Raw genomic sequence first — 22,569 nt, forward strand, 5'->3', positions numbered from 1 at the left:
CCGCACATGAGCGCAACCCCCATTCCGATGCGGAACGAGAAGGCCTACATAAATGCCAGCCCGAGTCAGAGGCGGCACAATACTGTCGCCTCAGAGCGGGAAATTTTTGATGGCACTTGCAGCTTTAATGATGGATCCAGCCGGTGAAGTAATCGCTATTAATTGCAGTGGTTCAGCCTGTCGTGGTGGCCATACCGAAACGCGCCAGGAGTCTCAACGCGCGCTGGCTTACCCGCGAGAAATTCATAAAGGCGTTCTATGGCGTCTGTGGCGTAATGGTTTCAATATCAAGGTCCCGTGTGCGAATCCTGACGTCAAACCACTTAATTAAAGTTTATTTCATTATTTATTACACGGCACCTTATCGAAAATGACCAGTTTACAGAGTCATGGATCCGCTTGAAGCCAGAGGAACGAAGTTTAGGCAATCTATGCACTACCCATCATTCCCACGCTGCCTGAACCTCAATTGCAGCTCCCGTAGACATTGTCGCGAGAGCTCCCGCTAGTAATTACTGTGTGAAACTATTTGCTGCAGGCAGAGTCACGGCAGAGATACAGTGCCTAGAATATAGCAGAGAGGTCGAGCAAGCGCCGCGTGGATTAGAAACTACCGGGAGCCATATATTCTCGGCCACTACGCCGAGTCTCAGGCGTCCCGTGTCGGGCCGACCTTACGAGGGAAAGAGCGAAGGGAACGGCAACACGGAGAGCCGGCTTGTCGAGGCCGGCTGCGTGACGCAACGCCCTCTCCTAGTTTATTTACGCCCTCCATGTCACGTAGCAGAGTGCTCTGAAGTTCGTGCCTCTCGGGGTCTACTTGCACCTGTCACTGAAGAAAATAGGCGAATACAAAATGAACTGTCAGACTGAACAGAACAACAAATCACTGCCAGTCTCAAGATGCAACTGATGCTGCTCATCACGACTGCGCACGGGCTTCGTTAAAAAACATGCAGATGCAAGGGCTGTGTTCCTTGCGCATTAATTTCCAGTCTGATCAGTTTGAAGCTTTCGCACGGGGCTATTTTTAGCACTTCATCACGTATTGTTGATGATTGCTCAAGGTCACACGAACGCTACGGGTTGGCATCCATCAAGGTATTGCAAGGCGATTGTTCGAAAAAGTTTCTTCGCTTAGCATAATGAATAAATCGCTGACTAGGTTAGAATATGCAGGTAACCAGGAAAAAAAAGGCAAAAGGTACAAAAGTATTGTGCCCTTGAAATCGATATTCTAGTGCAGGCGGCGTTACGGCAAAAAGTAAAAGAAAAAAAAATAGCATTTTGTTTTTCTGTGCCTACCCTTTTAATTTGCCCAATTGCAGAAGAGTCACAATAAAAGTAGTGATTGTTAATCGGAAACGTGACCAATAAATCACGCCTCTCGAAATCACAAACATCGTTAGGAAGATGGTTCTGCTATTGCATATTTTTTCCCACATGTTTTCCCCTTTACTGATGCCACCATAAAATATCTTGCAGTTCTTTCATTTCACTTACTGACGTCTTCCCAAGGCCATGCGTGATTATATGTAGTGATGGAGGACAGCTTCAACATTATGCACCAACTTAAACATATGCGAGCCCATACGCTTCACAAGGTTAAGTGCATAATCAATCGTAGTATAGTAGATAAGGCTATACATTGTTTACAATGTATACAAAGAAGCTAAGCCTGTAATTGTAACACACACACGCACAAAAAAATGATATTTACCACTAGGGCATCGTCGGAACAGTAGATATCGAAGCAAAATCCACTCGGAGGACTGTATACATTTGGGAGGACACCCGTAAAAATGTTGGCTGCCTTTCCTGTGTAAAGTACAGAACAAGCACCACGGAATTTCTCTTTAAGTATGTAAATTCGGAGCACAGTGCACAGTGCGATGAATAGAAATGTACTGCAGAAAATTATTAGATGTAAATTAAAAACATGTACAGGATGTCCCTGTCATACGCCAAAATTTAGAAGATACGCAAACGCCACGTGACAGGACAAAGGTAATGTTGTTGGCCGTCGCTTGGAAATACTCAGATTTTTTTTCTTTTTGCATTCCGCCTAATTACATAATTACCCTTAAGTAATTAATCAAGCTCTCTAATATTATAATTAGGTGAAAAGCGTCAATGAGAGCATTGTAGAGCAACATAAAAAAACTCCTGGTACAGCTTTCCGTTGCTCAAAACGTGCTTCATAAAAAAGTTTTTTTTTCTGGAAGTGAAAGAAGCCTGTGAATAAACGCAACATTGTCGCGCGCGGCAACTTTGCGTCTCCTATTCTACATCTACGTTTGTACATCTTCGTCTGCTCTGCCACGTTTCTAATTTGTTTCATTTTATTTCGCATGCCCTGCCGTACGCACACCGAAGTATACTTACCGAGGTTATCACTGGCGCTCCAAATAAACTCCAGCCGGTGGTCCTTCTTGCGTGCTCTGAAATCTTGGTAGTCGATCCGGCCGAAGAAGTATCCATCCATTCCCATCTGCAAAATAATAGAAAAATAAATAAATAAATAAATAAATAAATAAATAAATAAATAAATAAATAAATAAAGCGAGAGGAACCTGTAGCTCACGGCACGGTGGATTTAAATATCTTTTTTTTTAGTGAGTCCCAACACAGCTCACACAAGGAGAGAAATTTGCAAAATAATTTATTCTTTGCCTAGTTGGTTGATATTCGGTGAAGGCATTGTAGTGCTAACAAAACCGCCACACACACACACACACACACACACACACACACACACACACACACACACACACACACACACACACACACACACACACACACAAACACACACGCACACAAAAAAAGCACGACCGCCGTCGTGTATATATACGGTCTGTCTTGCGTCTCTTTCAGTGGCGCTACAATGCAGTCACCACGAAATGCACGGTGTCGCCCGGAATGCGTAGCTGTCACGCAATAGCTAGCGAAATGTGATGCGCAATAAGCCTTGCACAGTTTTGCGCTATGCCAATTCGAGTAAACATTCGCAGGAGCGCACCATCGATCGCCCTTTCCTGATAGAATAAAGCTTTAGTCAGTGACACGCTATTTATAGTGCCAGCTGTCTTCATTTGTGTTGGTGGCACTTCCCGGTGATGATTTCTCTGTTATCCTGCCGTTCGCTTATTATTATTATTATTATTATTATTATTATTATTATTATTATTATTATTATTATTATTATTATTATTATTATTATTATTATTATTATTAACATTTCGAGGAGGGATGCCTTAGAGAATAGTAAAAACAATAGAACCAAAAGGTGATAGAAATGTCTGCAACCTTACATCGTTCGGGAAGTCCAGCAAAACTCCATAATGACATTAATCTGTCGCGTCTAACCCCTGGCTTCGTTTTGAATTCCTTCAGCGTGGTGCTGGTTCGTAGATCAGCTGCAGAGAGTGGCGTTGGCCATTCAGGTAGCTCTCGAGGTGCATTGCCTTTTCTGCTGTAGCAGTGACAGAAGCGTAATATTACGCGCACTGTTCTTGAACAGTTCCGAGTGGTGTCCGTTGGAGTAAACATTCACTTAATTGGCTTCGCAATTGTGAGAACTTATTTTAATCACTCAGTATTTCCTTTAAAAAATACCCACAGCGTGAAGGTTAGCTAGAGTTTTAGACGGACGTGCTTAACTAGAATCGTTTTACTCACTGAGTTGCAAATTCAAAATATTCAGGTTCATGCCCCGCGCATAAATATCAATCATGTTCATGTAGCGCAAAGCACATGAATAAAACTTGCGTGTTGGCTCTTATAACAAGAGGGTGTAATTCCTCGTGGAATAGCAGAACGAACATCAATAAAGATGCTACATATTGTTAAGTGATGAGAAACGTCACTGAGCAATGAGTAAATATTGTTCGTGTTGTTGCATATTGACAGCCGCAAAAAAAAAAAAAGAATCATTTTTCCAGTTCTTCTGTCTTAACAAAGTCAACTTAAGGAAGCCGCCTTCTGTATAAAGACAGAAAGTGCAGTAAAAGGAAAGTGCAAACAAAGAAAGCGAGGGCTTCGATTCTTGCTAATTATAGCCCCATGAGAACAACCTACAACGAAATGAATAAAAGCACAAGTGAAATTCACTGTTGTGTTTAGCTCAAGTACAGAAACGTTGGGGAAAAGAAAAAAAAGAGAAATAAAAAAAAATTGGTTTAGGCTAGTCGATTCATTTCGTAAGTGTAGAGGCAGAGAATTAGAGTAGACGAAACTACAAATTGCCGCCGCTGGGAGCCAAACTGGCACCTTCAGCATTGCGCGTGCTTATACAGTCTGTGTAGGTTCAGCCTCCACAGAAAAGCGAAAAAAAAACTCAGAAAAAAAACTGGCATGTACTACCATTGTAGCGGTCCTGTCAAGCGGCGCCATATCAGCTTTATGTGGTCGATTTAACGTGGACGGAAGAATCAACCGGTCAGCAATCCAGATAAGCAAGAGACGTTTAGAGGATCGGTGGAAAAAAAGCACGGAAGATATTGATAGGACCGGATCGGATACAGGCATACGTAGCGGTACAGATTAGATAGACAAGTTTTGGGGCAAGAGAAATAAAATGGAGCGAGATGTACACAAGAATGCTTGAGTGAAAAACAAGTGTGGCATACCTGAGTATAAGTCAAGCAGGCTATAGGTGACCATTTCTCACCGCCCCGATTCAAAGGGCATGCCGATAAATCATCATCGCGGTCGCAAGTAAAGAACAAAACGATTCTTTGTTGGCAGGATGGTGATTTATCGGCATCCCCCTTGAAACGGGGTGGTGACAAATAGTCACGCATATCCTGCTTGAATTACTCAGGTAAGCCACACTTGTTTTTCATTCGAGCATTTTTGTATACATCTCGCTCATTTTATATCTAAGTTGCCAGAGGGAGGAAAGAAACGAGTAGGAGGGAGATTCGTGCCACGCTATCGAAGCCCCCAAAAGTCGGCCCAACAAGTGATCGTGCAAAGGGGTAGGTTTTATTGTCTTCCATCGCCGCTCGAGCGTCGCTTATAAGCGCGCTCCTCCGAAAACACAAACTGGTGCGACCACAGCCTGCGGCTGGCGCGCTTATACGCTGCAACGAAGACAATAAGTGTACACGTTGAAATAAACGACCGAAGCTGCACGAGCATATCGAGTGAAAATGCATACATAATGGTTACATGCAACATATTACATACGTGATACGTTGTGGCGACCCACAGATCCGAAAATAGAGCTTTCCGTTGAAGGAATAATTAGAAAGGAAAAAGACATCTTCGTGCTTGCAGCCCAACAATTAGAATTATATCACATGTATTTCAGATTCTCAGGCCACGTCCAAACGTATACAGATGGCTCTTGTCAAGGCGGTTCTTCTACTTCAGCATTGCTCGTTCCAGAAAGCAACCTTGAACGGACCAAAAAACTATCTCGTGTGACCTCACCAACTACAACAGAACCTTTTGCGGAGTCGTAGGTGCTGCGGCACACAAACACAGCAAAAGAAAGGGAGAAAATAGGTATTCTGTACCATTCCCAGGCAGCATTATCATCTCTTAGTAATGTCGACATCAGTTTACCGAACTCGACTTTCATTCAGGAGGCACTAAAACAGCTTGCAAGAGCAGGTGTAGAATTTGACACAATATTGTTTAGTGGATGCATGGTCACTGTAACATCCCAGGGAATGTAGCAACTGATGAGGCGGAACGACAAGCGCATAAGGACATTGTAACATCAGGGGTTCTATTACACAGAGAGTTGCGCCATATCTTGAGACAGACTCCAGCACACAGTTGTAAAGAAACATGGTATGATCGAAATTCATGATTTTTAGTATTATTTAACATTAACCGTTGCCTTGTTATTTAATACCACGCTCATTACATGCTGGCAGATCTTCCGAAGCATTAGTTTACCACTTGAGACTTGGTACCGAGTTTACAAAACATTTTCGACATAAAATTTGTCGCGCTGATAGCCCGCGGTAGTCCGCATTATTTCCGTCTTCAAACCCAGCATAAAAACCACCCATTGGCTCTAGACATAATGAAACGAGATAGAAGTTATGTTCATATAGAAATTCAAGAAGATCTTCCCATATTGCCAAGAAATGAATTTTGGAACTCAGACATCGAATATCCTCCATGGCTGCTTACAGTTCCAAAAATCGAATTGTCAGTGGATGGGATATTCAGCAAAAGAGACATGTTCATTCGAGCTGCTCAACAACTAGCGCTGTACCAGATATATATGCGGTATCCAGGATACACACACGTCTATACAGATGGCTCCAGTACAGCAACCTCTTCAACTTCATCATTCATTATACCGCACCTCAACAAACAAGAATCATTTAAGTTATCTCGTGCGACTTCGTCTACAACGGCTGAACTGTTCGCAATCCTATGTGCGATAAAATTTATATTGTCAGTAAGAGATGCGCAAAAATGGGTAATTTTCAACGATTCACAGGCGGCTCTAACATCACTCTTCAACACCAAGGGAAAAACATTCAGTGACAGCATAATATATGAAACACTTAAAAACCTCACAAAGGCAAGCGAAGCGAAACATGCAATAGCATTCCAGTGGATACCAGGGCATTGCGACATTCCTGGCAACACAGCAGCCGATGAAGCAGCACGACAAGCGCACCTCAAAGAGGATACGGCTCCGCTCCCAATATCAAAGGATGAATTACGCTGCATTATAAGGACAACGTCTCTCAAAATGTCTAGAAACACTTGGTTTGACCAGAATTCTAAGAGCTCGGACTTATACAATATTGATCCATTTATTGAATTCAAATTCTCATTGTCATTAGATAGAGCTATGGAAACCCTTATTCATCGATTAAGGCTAGGCACTGCCTACACAAAGCATTTCTTACACAGAATTGGCCATGCGGAAACCCCCGAATGTGATTGTGGATTTGTAGACGAAGATATATATCACCTCCTTCTAGATTGCCCACATCACGACATACCAAGAAGCTGACTTAAATCAGCGCTAATTAAATTAGACCGCAGACCTTTCAGTTTAAGGAAACTTTTGGGCCCTTGGCCAACAACGGCCTTGCAGAAGAGTGCTTTAAAAGCACTAAAGACTTTTCTTGAAGACAGCGGCATTGCTGGACGTTATTAGCGCTTTCATTGTTCCCTTCATTTCATTGTCACTGTATATATCCATCTGTTTGTGAATTATGTTATGTTGACAGTCCTGTTGTGACTGTATGCGATAATGCATTTACACGATGTATGTACCACCCGCTGACTAGACAATGTGTTATTAGGCGACATTAGAGAGTTTTAGAATAGGGGTCCCAAACGTTTTGGGGCCCCAAAGAAATAGCGTCGAAGCCGCTGCGCATGCGCAAGACGCAAACTCCGCTTGGGTTTTGCGTTGGGAACGCTATTTCACCGATTTAGCGGAAGCCCAAATAGCGGCCCCAAAAGCTTTGCGTCGGCAAACATGGCGGCACCCATGGAAGCGACGGCTCTAACCTAGCACAAAACTGGGTTCGATTCGCGGTAACGCGTGAAGTTCGCAAGCTAGGAGAAGTGAGTGCGGTTATCGCTTTCTCTCAACTAGCGTGTGTTATGAAGATTGACTCATTAGACGCCGCTGATTTTGAATTCGATTGTAGATTTTATGGCTTGTAGGCCTAACACGGCTAAGCTTGGCTGGTGAAGGCTAGTAAAGTTGGTTTGCTCAAAACTAAGCGCAACTAATTGTTTGCTGCTTAGAGAGAATAACCTCTAAATCGCACTTAAACGCGAATACACGCAAGTAAAAATTATTATTCCTATCATAAAATGGTATATTTTATTGAATTATTTCTAATAGTTTTTCTTTGACGCCGTAGTGGCGCTGTCAGCGCAAGACGCTATCCGCAAACGTCAAACCATATTCTAAAACTCTTCACTCCTACGTGCCCCAACGCTAACACCCGCAAAGCTCTTTGGGGCCCCAAACTATAGGGGCCCCAAACTATTGGGGCCCCTATTCTAAAACTCCCTATTATCTTTTGTACTTTTGAGACTTTCATCTACACAAGTGTGGAGACATTTACATTGTATATTGTATGGACCATGTGTTCCTTACGTCATAGTCTTCCTGTGGAAACGTTGCGTGATAAGTTCTGGCGCTTGTGTGAAAAGACTATTTGATATGTAACCTTGAACCCTGTACGATGTATGACGGAACCACTCAAGAGATGAGGAGTAGCCGGCGCCTTAAATTGTGCGCTAACATCTCCTTATATCATATCAATAAAAAAAAAGTCCGCATTTGGCAAAGCACCCCAACAAGTGCATATAAAATCTACCAGGGACTAAGCACACTAAGTCGAGTCGGCTGTGCGCAGGGTTCATCACGTGTTCGCAAAGAAAGCTTGACTTTAAGATATGTTTACCAGAACACTAAACCATGCGGTGGTGAAAACTTTTGATGGAGTCTAATCGCATATTTGGGAGGTCGTCCGAGAGCGCTCTGGCCAAAGCTGTGAAGGTGTCGAAAAACAGCCTTGCAGCTGTATTACGAGAACGACCAGGTATGGAAGTTATGACCCGGTTTCCTTATCGCCAGTCGAGCCTGCTTACGCTAGCAGTAACCTAATTAGTTGCTCTTCTGCATTAACTTTGCAGCGCTGCCAAAGCGTTCTCAAACAACCACCTGAATGCGACCTGTTCGACCAGGCTTACTGACCACGACGTCTTTCTTACCTGCGCCAGGAGGGAGGCGTATTCCCTGGAGTGACCAAACGGGTCGATCTGCCATCCTATCCTAGGCACGCCGCATTTGCCGAAAGTGTCGTTGAGCTTGCGCAAGCCGTAGGTCATCTGATCGATTGTGTTAGTGTAGTAGACGCCTGCCTCGTCGTTCATCACCCAGCCACCGCTGATGAACTCCAAGCGACCTGCACGATGCAGACTATATGAGACGGCACGCTTTCACGAAACTATACCACGTATTCGTTTTTCAGTCATGCGACGTTATTACCATATACTTGACGTAACTAGTTTCATAATTTTGTAATATAACAATTACTTTGTCTATACGGTAACGCTTAGTGTAATTAAATTGCAGGCCACTAGTCGAGTGCGAGTGGTCTGCAATTGGCATTCGGCACAGGGATGATGATGATGATGATGATGATGATGATGATGATGATGATGATGATGATGATGAATGATGAAAATGCTTTTGTTAAGGGATGGCTCGAAGGCCTATTATGTGGAATAGGAAGAGGGATTAAACATGTACATGCTTCACCTCCTTTCTACACCAGCGTACATGCCTCGACCACCTCAACACGGCAGGCTTGCAGATTTGGACACCTACGACCTGCCAGCGTTTCTCTTATAATACATTTTTCTCTCTATTTTGAAGCACTTTTAACAGGCCTTGACAGACGATGAGAGCTGCTGCTCAATTCTTCGCTTAGTGAATCCTATGAGTTCTCTGACATTGACAGAAGCGTTTGACCATTATAACATATATACGTTTTTATCTGTATGATACGTGAATGATATGCGCCTGTGTACTTACATTCTAACGCAAAAACAGTATTTTTAGGCCTGAATAACATGCAGCTCACTACAGAGTTACAAAGTGGGTGCGAAGGAAATGGAAATGCAGCCGAGGACGACCATGAATTAGGAGGAGTGATGAAACTAGGAAGTTTCCAGTCATAAATTCGTATATGCTAGCGCAAGACAGACGTAACTGGACATCGCTGGCAGGGGCTTTCGTCCTGCAGTGGACATAGAGTGATTATGAACATCCAACTTTATTTTAATATACATTGCAGATGTACTCACCTTTTCAAGGAACGTGAACGTTTGTTGGCCTCTGTTACAATTATCATTTAAGTATATATGGCGAACGAGTGAAGAGGGCGACGAGAGCACGCCCCTCAGGGGTTGGCCGAGAAAGTTAAAGGGTGCTTCTATGGCTCGACAGTGACGTCCACTTAGGACGCTATTGCCAGGAAACCAGCTATTGACGATTCTTCTGTTTTTAAATGGGCCGACTGGCAGCGCCTTTTTCTTGCTCCAGCTACAACGAAGCACGGCGCTTCACATAGGACTCAGCCGCGAGCATCGCGGCGTTGAGTAACCACAATCCTACGCGCAATGCGTTCGTACCTTACATCCCCTCCTTCCAGCGCACACATCGAGCGAGTTTCAAGTGTTGCTGCTTCTGTTTTCACAGGGAACGAGAGAAGACTACCGGGCAAAATTTCGAAAGTTTATTGTTGGGGAATGCAAACAGCGGGTAAGAGCTGCAGAGGACTCATTGAGAGAGCCAGTTCGACTGGTTTTATTTACAGCATTTTTACAATGAGTCGATCGAGGTTGCCAGGAAAGTAACGCGAAATAATTAATGACCTTTAACCACTCGCTTGGACGCTGATTGGTCACTGTAATCGATTACAATTTTGAACGAGGCAATTATATTATAATTGGTTACCATTTTTCCTGTAACGTGCAAGTCTGATTATTAGGGCTGTTGAACAAAGTCGTTTCGAGCAGGCTATGGTTGCATACAGAGCCCGAGGTTTATTTATGAGGACTCGCTTTGCTGTGGCACATTCTCTTATACGTTGATGCTCATTTTGCAAGCCCGTAAGTAAAACCAAGGTGGCCTAGCAATGTTGACCGACACTTCGACGTGCAATATTTTGCGGTTGTGAGGAGACAGTAGAGCACCTTCTGCGCCACGGTACAACTTCGGCGGTCAGCGATGGGCCCTGCTAGCTACGGCTTAAGCCGTTTTGATAACAGACCGCTTTCGAAGAAGGATATCCCCGGACCTCCGCCTAAGTAGCCTCGCATGCACAAGGCCAGAAAGCCAGATTGGGCTGCTTGACGGCGACTGGACTGTACAAACGCTTGCTACTGTTAGAGAACCTTCCTATGCGAGTTTGTTGATACCTGCCTCTTCCTTATTTTTCTTATATCTGTTTTGTCTTATCTATCTTTCCCCCTTCCCCAAGTGTAGGGTGGCCGACAGGGCACGTCCTTTTTTAACTTTCCTGCCTTTTCCTCGCCTTCATCTATGTCTCATTCTAGCAATTGTAGTTTTGTTGAGGTTGTTAGTCGCTCCTGTTTCACTCTGTAAAAAACAGCACTCACCACAAGTCAGTCAAGCTCAATTCAGATACCACTCTTTTTTTTTGTTCAAAAGAACTAAAAAGAGCTACGAGAAGCAACAGCAGCACATCAGCTGAGGGAAAGGAAAGATAGAACCTTATTTAGGTACCGTGAGGCTTCATAAAGTCGGAAACATTACTGTTTCATTAAGACCTTAGCGAAAGTTGGGGGGGCGAAGTGAAGGAGTATATGCCTAGTTCCTTCCGCTCGTCAGAAAGGACCACTTGGTGGTGCCCCTGCATAAATATATTCGCGGTCAACTTCTAAGGAAATAAAGGATGCAAATAAGCTACGGATGCAAAACGCGCCCAAGTAAGAACGCTTCTGAAAAAAAGTCCTTGGATGCTTATTTGGATTAGTTTAACCTGGAAAACAGAAAACAAACATCTTACTTGCTGCTTCGCTCATATATAAAAACAAAATGCGAAGTGCGCCAGCTAAGTGTTAAGATTGCAGTCAATGCGGCGAGGCGGGCTAGTTGGTTGCTAGAGCTTTGCTAGTTGGCTGACGTTTGACTTATGTTCCAGCTTTTCCCTTCAACGTTTGTGCAAATGCGAAACCACACGTGGCACGTGGAAGCTACGCTGATTCATTGTCTTTTTAAAGAAGTAACAATTACGGCGCAAGAAAGCAGAATAAGGAGTGAAGAGGACGCGGTTTTACTTTCAAGAGGGTCAAAGAAAGCGAAAGCACTGTCAAACTGTGCCGGACTACCTGGCGCAGTAACACACGAGCAGAAGCTCCGTGCCCGGTATATATTTCGCTTTATTGCAAATAAACGTTGTCCGCTCCACTCTACCGCACGCGACGAGAGGGACATATACGCCATGCACAGGAACGTTACCGGACTGCACGAGCGCGTTGAATCGCTCCTTCTTGGTCTCGTTCAGCCTCTTCCACCAGAGGTTGAAGAAGCCTGTCTCCACAAAGATGAACCGCCTGCTGGGGTCTTGCTCCAGTTCCTCCAACACGCTCTCGAAGATATAACGCACGCCAACGTTGGCGTAATCGTTTTTGGCTGCGAGAAAAAAAAAGAAGCCAGAACAATAGGGTTAAAAAAATTATGTGCATTCAACGGCCATGTTGGAATTTATATGAAAGGATACTTTCGTGAAGCGTTTAATTAAGTGCTGCAAAATTAAGTTCTATAAAACTAAATGCGATGCGTCTTTAGTGTCACCTATGCAATGTGTAAGGTCATGCCTATCTGCCGTACCGGTCACAACTTTAAGGTGATGCAACAGTTATCTTTATGCGTTACACGGATCACCATCTAAGCCGGAATGCTGGCAGCAATTCATGAGGATGCACGCTGTGAGACTTCGACGCAGTGACGTTACAAAGAGGAAGGCGATGTTTGTCGGGGGAAGAATGCTGAGATGTATGATGGGAGAAGGAAGGCGCAAGGCTAAGTTTGCCTTAATTTCCACGTTTCATTCCTGCGTCTTGGCCTAATAGCAAAGTGCCTGCGCCGGCGCGCATGCCCTCGTGTGAACGTGGTCCCGTGCGCACGCTACATGACGCGTGAAGCACGTGCCTATTCGGCAAGACAGCAGCAGCCATGGTCATGTCGAGGAGGGTCGCTATAAAAGTGGCGAGAAAGATAGGTGAAGCATAAATGCGAAGGTTGTGGGTTCGGTTCCCAACTGCGGCAAGCTGTATTTTTCATCCATTTTAATTTTCATTAATTTATTGTTTCTTTATTTCATTTATTAAGCACAAGTAATTTCCCCTATGTTGTCCTTGGTGTCAGTGTTTGTTGGCTTCTTATGACTAATAAAAATCGGGCCCCTCGGTTAACCCCCTTTCTTCTCGTTTATATATATATATATATATATATATATATATATATATATATATATATATATATATACAAACGCACAATAAAAGTACAACACCAGCACCAGTCTGCGTGCAGTTTGAGAGTTCTTGTTCACCCGAAAACGTTATATAGTACGCTTGGCTTAACGAAAAAAAAAACAGGACCGAACAAGAACGAAGATAAATGTGCACTCACTTCCATAGAAGTACTGGTCAACCGTCTTTAGCCATCCGAGATCCATGTGCGTGTGGGCTAGCAAGTGGACGTTCAACATACCCGGTCTGGTCTGTGGACAGCTCTGAGAAAGAAAATATGCCATGGCATAGTCGACTCTGCTCGTGTATTTCGTAATGCGCAAATGAGGAGGGCGGGTAGCTCTCGCAAGGTGCAAAATAAGGAGGCTGGAACGTAGGTCGGCACAAAGTGACCTAGCTCCTGTTTTAGCAGGGCGATGTTTCATGAGCTCGGTTAGGAAACATGCTAACATGATAAACCAGCGGAAAAAAAAAACATAGTCAGTTCCCTTACACTCTGTGAAGAAGAACGACCAGCGAAGCTGTGTATGTATGTAGGCCCCTAAATGGCGAACTGCACCTCCGCCGCGGGTCGGCCCGGCATTGCACTATCCTCGGAATCGGCCCACGTATGGGAAGTTTTGTGTCTGCACATGGACACGATCCTGGAGGAACTAGCCCTTAACAGGTTCGCCGAAAGATTGCGTCTTTATGTCAATGAATTAGATTAGTCAATTACTTGACTAATGAATGAATTAATTTAATTATTACGACGACGACGAACGCGGGGGCTGTGGCACGGGCGTGTTCAAGCAGTAGCGCCGAGTTGTGCCAACGAGTCAGTTTTGGAAGACCACGACGCTGGAGCCAAGCCTGATATCATAGTTTTGTGTTAACGCACGGACACGTTCCTTAACTAGCCCTTAAGAGTTTCGCTGTAAAAAAAGAAAGGTTGAAGCGCATATGCATGCACTCTGAAGTCATGAGCGGCACCTTACCGATAACAGTCTTGTGCATTCTTCTATAGTACAGCTCACAACCAACCTGCCGCACCGCAAAAGGTACGAGGTGTACACAGGCAGTGTCCTTACGGAGCAGAATATAGTTAAGAGGCGCAACTGTCTGATTGGCGGCGGTATTAGACAGCCTTATTTTTGCTTGTTTTGCAAAGAAATCCCGGGATCCTAGTCATAAGCCGCGCTTACATGAAAGCGACAACTGGCGCATCGCATCAACTTTCCGGTGCATCCCATCGATGCAAACGGGGCTAATGCGCTAAGAAAAGCGTACCGCCAGCATTGCACCAGAGGTGATGCGCTAGATCTAGATGTTGGAGCATCGCATTACTCATGGCGCGCTACTGTTGCATTCTGCCGCACTGATGTAAATGTGGCTACCGTATTAATTTCATATGGAACGCGACTGAGCGTCCATCCTAGCGACTCTCACACCAACGACCGCGGAGCTGCACAAACTAGTTCTCAAACCTTTCTTAGAAAGGTCTAGAGGTAAGCAGTGTCAGTGCTCAAAATCTGCCCAAGAGTTTGGAAACGCTTCACTGTGTCCGGTGCTATTCCTTCGCTGTATACCCAAGCCTATTTTCTGATGCTTATAGTATGCGTCTCTCCGTCATACCCGACGCATGTTCGTACGCGCTGCGCCGGCTTCACAAACGCCGGCGTCTGACTGTGCGTTCTGAATTTGGTGCGACGGCGTTGGTGCCTTTTAAAGTGGGTGAGAAACGTGTGGGTAAAGTGGGTAGACGTAGGTAAACGTGTGGGTAAAGTGGGTTAAAGTGGGTAAACGGGTGAAAAGAAGCTTTCTCAGCTTCTTTTCACCCGTTTCAGTTGTCGGTGGTCGCAAGCGGCCTGGCTTTCACCACTGATACAAAGGCTGCACTCTCTCAAGCAGCTATGCTTCGTTCCATACATACTCGTAGCAACGAACGCTGCAGAGGCTAGAGGGACTTCTTGTGGTGGGTTCGTTCGCACTTGCCCATGGATGATTTTATACCGCAATTGTGCGCCGCTGTTTTTTTTACATAGGTTCAGTATTGAACGAAACAAGTTTTGATTCTTAGAAACATACGCACCTCTGGGATATTTTATTTGTAATCCATTGCGAGGAGTCTCACGTGCATGCTCGCGCGAGCGAATGCTGTTGGCTCGCATTGAAGCATGGACGAAACGCCCAGCGATGCATCGATGGAACTTGCGTCGTGGGTGCGGCCCGCAGACGCAGCGCCCTAACGGGGACACTCATCGTCTTCTCAGGACCAAAATAAAAGTTCTTTGTCTGTCTGTCTGTCTGTCTGTCTGCGGAGTGATAACTTTTCTTGGCCGAACTTCTTGCGTAGCTTCCGCAGCGTTGACTGCTGTGTGTTGAAGGGAGTATATGTATATGTATATATATATATATATATATATATATATATATATATATATATATATATATATATATATATATATATATATATATGTATATATATATATATATATATATATATATATATATATATATATATATATATATATGTAGGATGCGGGGCGCGTTCGTCCCCGAACGCCAGCTATTGTAGCTTTTTGAGATGCACATGCTCTCACACAAAAGCTGTGGCACAACTGATGGTCAAAATCATGTAGTGGAGCGCTCGGCGAAGGACAGGCCCCGTCTCCTTCTGCCGACCCCATGTGGCGGCTAGGGGTAGCAGTCGCCCCCATGTGGCAACTGCTATCCGACACTCGCGCAACTGGAAACAACACGATATGACGAATAGGTTTATCTGTATAGCCACCTATACTACCGCTACGGCTGTGCTGATTAACGGTTCTGTTCTCTACGGAACTACGCAACCAACCAAGAAACTCTGCCTAAATATCCTGACATCAACAAATATTCGCCAACAAGCGCATCATTGCTTCAATTAAAGGATCAACTTTCTTGTAGCGTTCAGCTATTCATGTACGTGGGCAGTCGACGGCGACGGTTTGTGCACAATATTTTCCCATCACATCATGTCACTGGCGCTTCCGCCTGTGTGTATATATATATATATATATATATATATATATATATATATATATATATATATATATATATATATATATATATATATATATATATATATATATATATATATATATATATTATGCGGACTTCATATTCATGTGTACAAAGTCATCATCAATCATCGGCTTGTGTTCGTTTTTGCATCGGCGCCATTTTTCCTTCTTGGAATAAAGTGTCGTCTCGACCATGGTATTTCAAGTGGTGGAGGCGCTTTAAGATCCCTTCGACCTAGATCAACTTCAAGATTTCTCCTGGAGCTACGTTCGAGACGCCGCTTACGCCAAGAGGCCGCCATGTCGCAAGTCCAGACCACAGCGTCCACCATCTCGGTTTAAGTGCCAGCCACCACCACTCCCAGCCCTTCCAACAACCGGTATCGCGATCCTGAAATCTTCTCTGGCTTGCCTGGTGAGGACGTTGAAGACTGGCTCGACAACTATGATAGCGAATACAACAACTGGAACGAGACATCGAGGTTAAACAACGTACCATTTTACGTCTCTCAAGTAGCCAAGACATGGCTCCTGAATCACGAGAGGGACTTCCGTGATTGGTCGTCTTTCAGGGAGCAGCTACGGCGGATTTTCGACACGACACGGAACTGTCGACACGGCTGGGTTCTGGCATGGCACTGTCGACACGGCTGAGCCGCCGTGTCGACAGTGCCATGCCAGAAACTCACCGCGTGCGACACCTTCTTAAGGATCTACTGCCTTCAACGCACTGGCCGCTCAAAACCCTTCGACGGTGTCGGACGTCGTCTCCGTCTGTCAGCGCCTCGACGCCCTGCAATCAATCCGCTTGCAACCATACTTTTCCGACAACCCCCTGGCAAACAGTATTGAGCTCCGGTCTGTCATTCGAGCCATGAGCACATGGTTCACCCCCTTGCAGCAGCGCTCACGTCCAACCTGCTTCTGCTGACCTGGGCGGCATTATTAAGAAGGAATTGCCTCCCTGCAGAACGCCCACCATACCAACGCTTCTCCTTGCCCACAGCCGGCTTCTTACGCCTAGGTTGCTGCAATGCCAGCCGCGCCGTCTCTAACCACACCACCTGCGCCTGTTCACGATCATCTGACACCTCTAGTCACCCGAGCTCCGAACCCGCCTTACTACTCTGCCTGGCGTTCGTCAAGGCCTGTCTGCTATTACTGCGGCTTTCGAGGACATATCTCATGGTTTTGCCGACGCTGCCAGCAAGACGAATGTCGTGGTTACGCTGCCTTTGAACGCGATGAGCCACCTCCTCGCGTCTACCGCACTTATGACGATAATCCTCCCGTTCGCCGATCTCCATCTCCGGCCGACTTCTCCTAGTGCGCGCGGTGGCTACTTGCTGCGGCAGCCCGCAGCAAGAAGTCATCCGGGTACACTCGAGGGGCTACATATCCAACGGACCTGTCAACATCGTTGTGGAAGGACACACGGTCCAAGAAGTTAAAGCGATGCGTATCATGGGTTTCTGGCTCCAAAGTAGCGGAAACGCATCCCACACCATCAAAACATTGAAAACCACAGCAAATAACATTGCGCAAATGATCCGTCGTGTAACTTATAGGAAAGTGGGCATGCAAGAACACGACACGCTGAGGCTCGTCCAAGCACTAGTAATAAGCCGAGTCACGTACGGCCTGCCCTACCACTTCCTTAGTCGCGAGGAGGAAAGGCAGGTCGACATCATAATAAGATCAGCATATAAAGCGGCCCTCGGACTACCCAAGGGGACGCCCACAGATCGCCTGCTAGCCTTAGGAGTACACAACACATTCGAAGAACTACAACAAGTCACACTAATCTCCCAGAGGGAACGGTTGAGCTACACTCACGCAGGACGGGCCCTACTGACAAGGGTACGTATTTCCCCACACCCACAATATATCAGCGAACAGTTATTACCACTACCAACCTCAACACGAGCTCGAATAACAGTGGCACCCATACCCAAAAACATGCACCCTGAATACAATAAAGCAAGGCGAAAAGCACGTGTACAACATATTAGAACAATGTATGAAAATAATCCCACGTACAACACAATATACACAGACGCAGCCGCGTATTCGAATGTGCACTCGAACGCCAGTGATGCCCAAATGAACATCAGGAGGTACGCAGTGGCAATCGTCGACACGAAAGCACAGCAACAATTTACGGCTTCCGTTAGGGCAGGTACTCCCGCGGCTGCCGAAACTTTCGCCGTGGCAATGGCCCTCGCTCACGCGGAACGCACGCAAAAGAGCGTCCCCATAATAACAGATTCACAAGAAGCATGTCGCCTTTTTCTCAAGGGCCACGTGACCAAAACATGTCACTCAATAATACCGACGAAATTTGCCCATCATCACCGGATCCTATGGTGTCCAGGTCATACAGGCCTTGAGGGGAACGAACTGGCCGATTCGCTAGCCCGAGGTATTATTAACCGGGCCGACTCGACTAGGGCGGTCCCAAGTAGCCGCTGTAATGACTCCAATCCAACAAATGCCCGGGAGATTCTCGCTCATCAGCGTGAAACCAGAAAAAAGTACCCTCCCCCTCACCCACAACTCAGTGGAGAGGAAGCCGCCAGCTGGCGCAAAATTCAGACTGGGGTATTCCCCCACCTTAAATTACAGAATGCCATGTTTCCCATTCGCCACAGGCCCGACTGGCCGTGGTGCGGAGGCATACCAACACTACAACACATTACTTGGGATTGTGAATCACACCCGTTTGATAAAACACACCACACAATGGAGCAATGGGAGGCACAGCTAACCAGCTCAGACCTGGCGGGACAACAGTCCTTCATAAGACAGGTCAAGCTGGCGGCCGAGGCCAGCGGGGCCTTGGACTAAAGGGTCTCCGACCACTGCACGTAAATCGTTTGTCAATAAAAGTTTTTCTCTCTCTCTCTCTCCAACACCGCACACAACACCGTGCCTCGAGACGCCGCTGCCCATCGCCGCTCCGAGGTTCTGTTTGGCCACTTCGACCTGTCTCCCAACTCCATGTCCAGCGACCGGAATACTAATGAGTGCAGTTTTTGGAGGGAAAACTGCGTCGCCGCGAAGTGCTTCAAGTCCTCCTGAACGTCCTTCGAACATGTTATTGGTGTCTGTGGAGGGTGTGCGTTTGTTAGCTCTGATTGACACGGGAGCAACTATATCTGTTATGCGGGTGGACCTGTGCTCTCGTCTGCGGAAAGTGAAGACGCTTTATATTGGATCATCCTTGATTGTGGCTAATGGAGCAATCATTCGACCATCAGCCCAGTGTTCAGCACGCATCTTCATTGATGGTATCCGTCATCACATTAAGTTCGCGATTTTATTCCCGTGCGCTCATGAACTAATTTTAGGTTGGGACTTTCTCTCGTCAGCGTCCCCTTTAATCTCTTGCCGTCAACGTGTAGTCCATATGACCGAGACTGTTCATTGCAGCGGGAGTACCGATGAGCCACGACTGCGTTTTCTCACTGCTGCCGATTCTGTACTGCCTCCCGGCTACGAGCAAATCATAAGTCTCTCTTCTACTGACATCACCAATGGCGACGTCTTCATCGCTCCTTACGGCCGCTGTCTTGCCCGTGGGATTGTCTTCGCTTCCTGCCTGGTGCGGTTCAAAGAAAGTTCTACATTAATCATCGCATTAAACGCTACCACTGAGACAATCCTCCTACCTCAAGGCTCCGCAGTGACCTGTTATGTGGATACCCAACCAGTCTCCCTGCTTCCTCTTGCCGCCTCGCAAGCTCTTCCACAACAGGGCAAATCTGCTTCGTCTGCCCTTGCTTCCGTTATAAGTCCTGACCCTACTGCTGCTAAGAGTGAAGTGTTGCTAAAATTGCTCACGAAGCATCAGGCCTCCTTTGATATGGATACTTCGTCACTCGGACAGACTTCCGTTGCCTTCCATCGTATCGACACCGATGGCCAGACTATTGTACGCCATCGTCCCTACCGAGTCTCTTTGGCCGAACGCAAAATCATCGAGGAGAACGTCGCCGATATGCTGAAAAGAAACATCATACGTCCCTTTGCCAGTTCTTGGTCATCACGCGTCGTTTTAGTGCAGAAGAAGGATGGATCGGTACGATTTTGTGTTGACTAACGCGCGCTAAACAAGATCACCCGTAAGGATGTATATCCGATACCCCGTATCGATGACGCCCTAGATTCTTTGCAAGGCGCGCAATACTTTGCCAGCCTTGATCTTCGCTCCGGATATTCGCAAATTCCAATGCACGAAGCGGACAAAGAAAAGACCACCTTTTCTACTCCGGATGATCTTTACGAGTTTAACGTAATTCTCCCATTTGTAACATTTCCATACAACACGTCTGTTCAACGCACCACCGGATACTCTCCATTTTTCTTAGTATACGGCCGCCACCCAACCTCATCACTCGACGTTTCTTTCTACTCTGGCCCCATCAACGCTTCACCATTAATTTGCGACCAGTTTGTGTCTCGTCTTGGCCAATGTCATAGTCGCGCCCGTATGAACACTGAAGCCAACCAAGGCGATCGCAAACATCGGTACGATGCCTCTCACCGCGTCGTTTCCTACCGCCCTGGTGACGATGTGCTCCTATGAACACCTGCACGAACACCCGGTTTATGTGAGAAGCTTGAGTCTCGATATATTGGCCCCTACAAAGTCATAGAGCAGACCTCGCCGGTGAACTATCGCGTTACACCTGTTGATGCCCCAACTGACCGACGCTGCCGCGGAACAGAGATCGTGCACGTTTCCCGCCTGATGCCCTTTCATCTCCGTTCCACTGTCCAATGTGCGGCCAGGCTGGCCGCTTCCGTCCACGGGGGAAATTAGTGTAAGCATTTATGCGGACTTGATCTTCATCTGTACAAAGTCATCATCAATAATCGGCTCGTGTTCGTTTTTTGCATCGACGCCATTTTTCCTTCTTGGCATAAAGCATCGTCTGGACCGTGGTATTTTAATATATATGGTTTATAAAGTTGAATGTTTAAAAAAATAAAATATATAAGCCAAATCATATTACTAACAATACCACCGCTTTCGAGATACGACGCAGATGCGTTGTTGGCTCTATTGTGATGGTTTTTTTCATGCCGATGCCGACGACGCCACACAAGAAGCGTTACTAAGCTCCCTTAAACAGCTTTACTATAAAACGTTCTTACCCATGGACTGTTCGTAAGAGTCTTTGCCAGCCAATCGCGAGGTTCTGACATACGCGGTTGGCCAATGTGAGACAGCACCCACGAACAAAAGTCTCTGTCAATTCGGGCCTTGTTGCCTGCATTATTTACCAGGCTCAACTGGTGGCATGCACTTTTCTTATTAAACTTAATAAATAAATTATGCACGAAACCACGGATGACTGGCGTGTAGGACTTTATAGGCTGCGACGTGTGTGCAAGCATACGACGCACCTGCGCTCGATGCCAATCACAATATCTTCCTCAGTGTGTTTCGTCTGCGGCTCCAATTTATTTCCAAGCAATTCTATTTCTAACTACGCGCAAGGTCGACACAGATTCTATGAACGCTCCTGGGCATCGTCTCGAACATTACTCTACAGCTCTGGACGACGTCTTTTCCTTCTTTGGTTTGTGCGTGCTCTACAGCCAGCACAGTCCGAGACCCGACAGCGGTTTGGCTCTGTAGACCTACAACGAATCGCACGGACTCACCTCGTATCCACATTTCGCATTCCTTTGTCTCGAAGAAGGCGCCGAGAATACGGAGGTTGCCAGAAATACCGCCGAGAGCGAGAGGGCTTGTATTGCAGTCTTCATGGCGGATCCTTTCTTCTAAGCGTCAGAGCCCGTGACCATCTAGAAGAGCTGTTCGCCTCTCGCTTCGCTTACTGTAGTCGCCTGCAACAAAGCCTGCAGCCGTCGCTGCCGAAAAACAAGAGGCACAAATCAAGCACCAGCGGCACCTGACCTCCACGCGTTGCGAAGGGTGCGCAGCGCGCGTAATCAGTGCTGGCAGGACGGAAGGCGCCGCTGGCGACAGTGAACTCACCGCCGACGCGCGAAGAGACCGTGGCTTCAAGTTTCCAACTCGTTATCAGATCCGGCCGATAAGGAATGGATGTCTGGGTTCTATTCACGTGCTCTATTGTAGAGAGGGAGAAGTGGCATCAAGTGTGTTTGTGTAGGAGGGGCAGGGAGGGGTAGGCTACGAGAGAATCTATCCGTTTTCTTTAGGCAATCGGCAGAAAGCGACAGCAAGCAGCCACAGTAGCTGTCACAACGGCGTTTGCGTGTGTGTGTGGGTGGGGGGGGGGGTAGGAAAGTGCTTGAGGGGATTTCGCCGCCGCCTTTGGACAATCGGCATAAGAAACCGGCAATAGACCGGTGAAGCTATCATCACTACGGCGATCAATAGACGCGAAAGCAACGGTCGGCTATTTGGTTATCCATATCCAGGCGGGAGCAACGCTATAAGGACACGGGAACAGGAGGAGGCAGATATAAAACACACATAAAACGACACGTTGCGCTGTGTGTCGTTTCCTACATTTTCTATTTT

The 22,569-nt window shown here is 46.2% G+C and overlaps 1 protein-coding gene across 1 annotated transcript in view; it reads right to left on the reverse strand.

Moving 5' to 3' along the window:
• The window catches only part of LOC142576459 (lysosomal alpha-mannosidase-like), an 86,109-nt gene extending 64,053 nt beyond the window's left edge, over window positions 1-22,056 (reverse strand). Inside the window, exons 1-6 of the mRNA XM_075686598.1 lie at window positions 21,723-22,056; window positions 13,169-13,271; window positions 11,996-12,169; window positions 8,719-8,912; window positions 2,386-2,491; window positions 1,721-1,818 (exon numbers count right to left, since the gene is read on the reverse strand). Coding sequence (XP_075542713.1) covers window positions 1,721-1,818; window positions 2,386-2,491; window positions 8,719-8,912; window positions 11,996-12,169; window positions 13,169-13,271; window positions 21,723-21,827 — 780 coding nt within the window. The 5' untranslated portion in view covers window positions 21,828-22,056. The remainder of the gene's footprint in view (window positions 1-1,720; window positions 1,819-2,385; window positions 2,492-8,718; window positions 8,913-11,995; window positions 12,170-13,168; window positions 13,272-21,722) is intronic.
• Between the last annotated feature and the right edge of the window lie 513 nt (window positions 22,057-22,569).

This window comes from Dermacentor variabilis, chromosome 3, assembly GCF_050947875.1.
Source record: "Dermacentor variabilis isolate Ectoservices chromosome 3, ASM5094787v1, whole genome shotgun sequence".
Taxonomy (NCBI): domain Eukaryota; kingdom Metazoa; phylum Arthropoda; class Arachnida; order Ixodida; family Ixodidae; genus Dermacentor; species Dermacentor variabilis.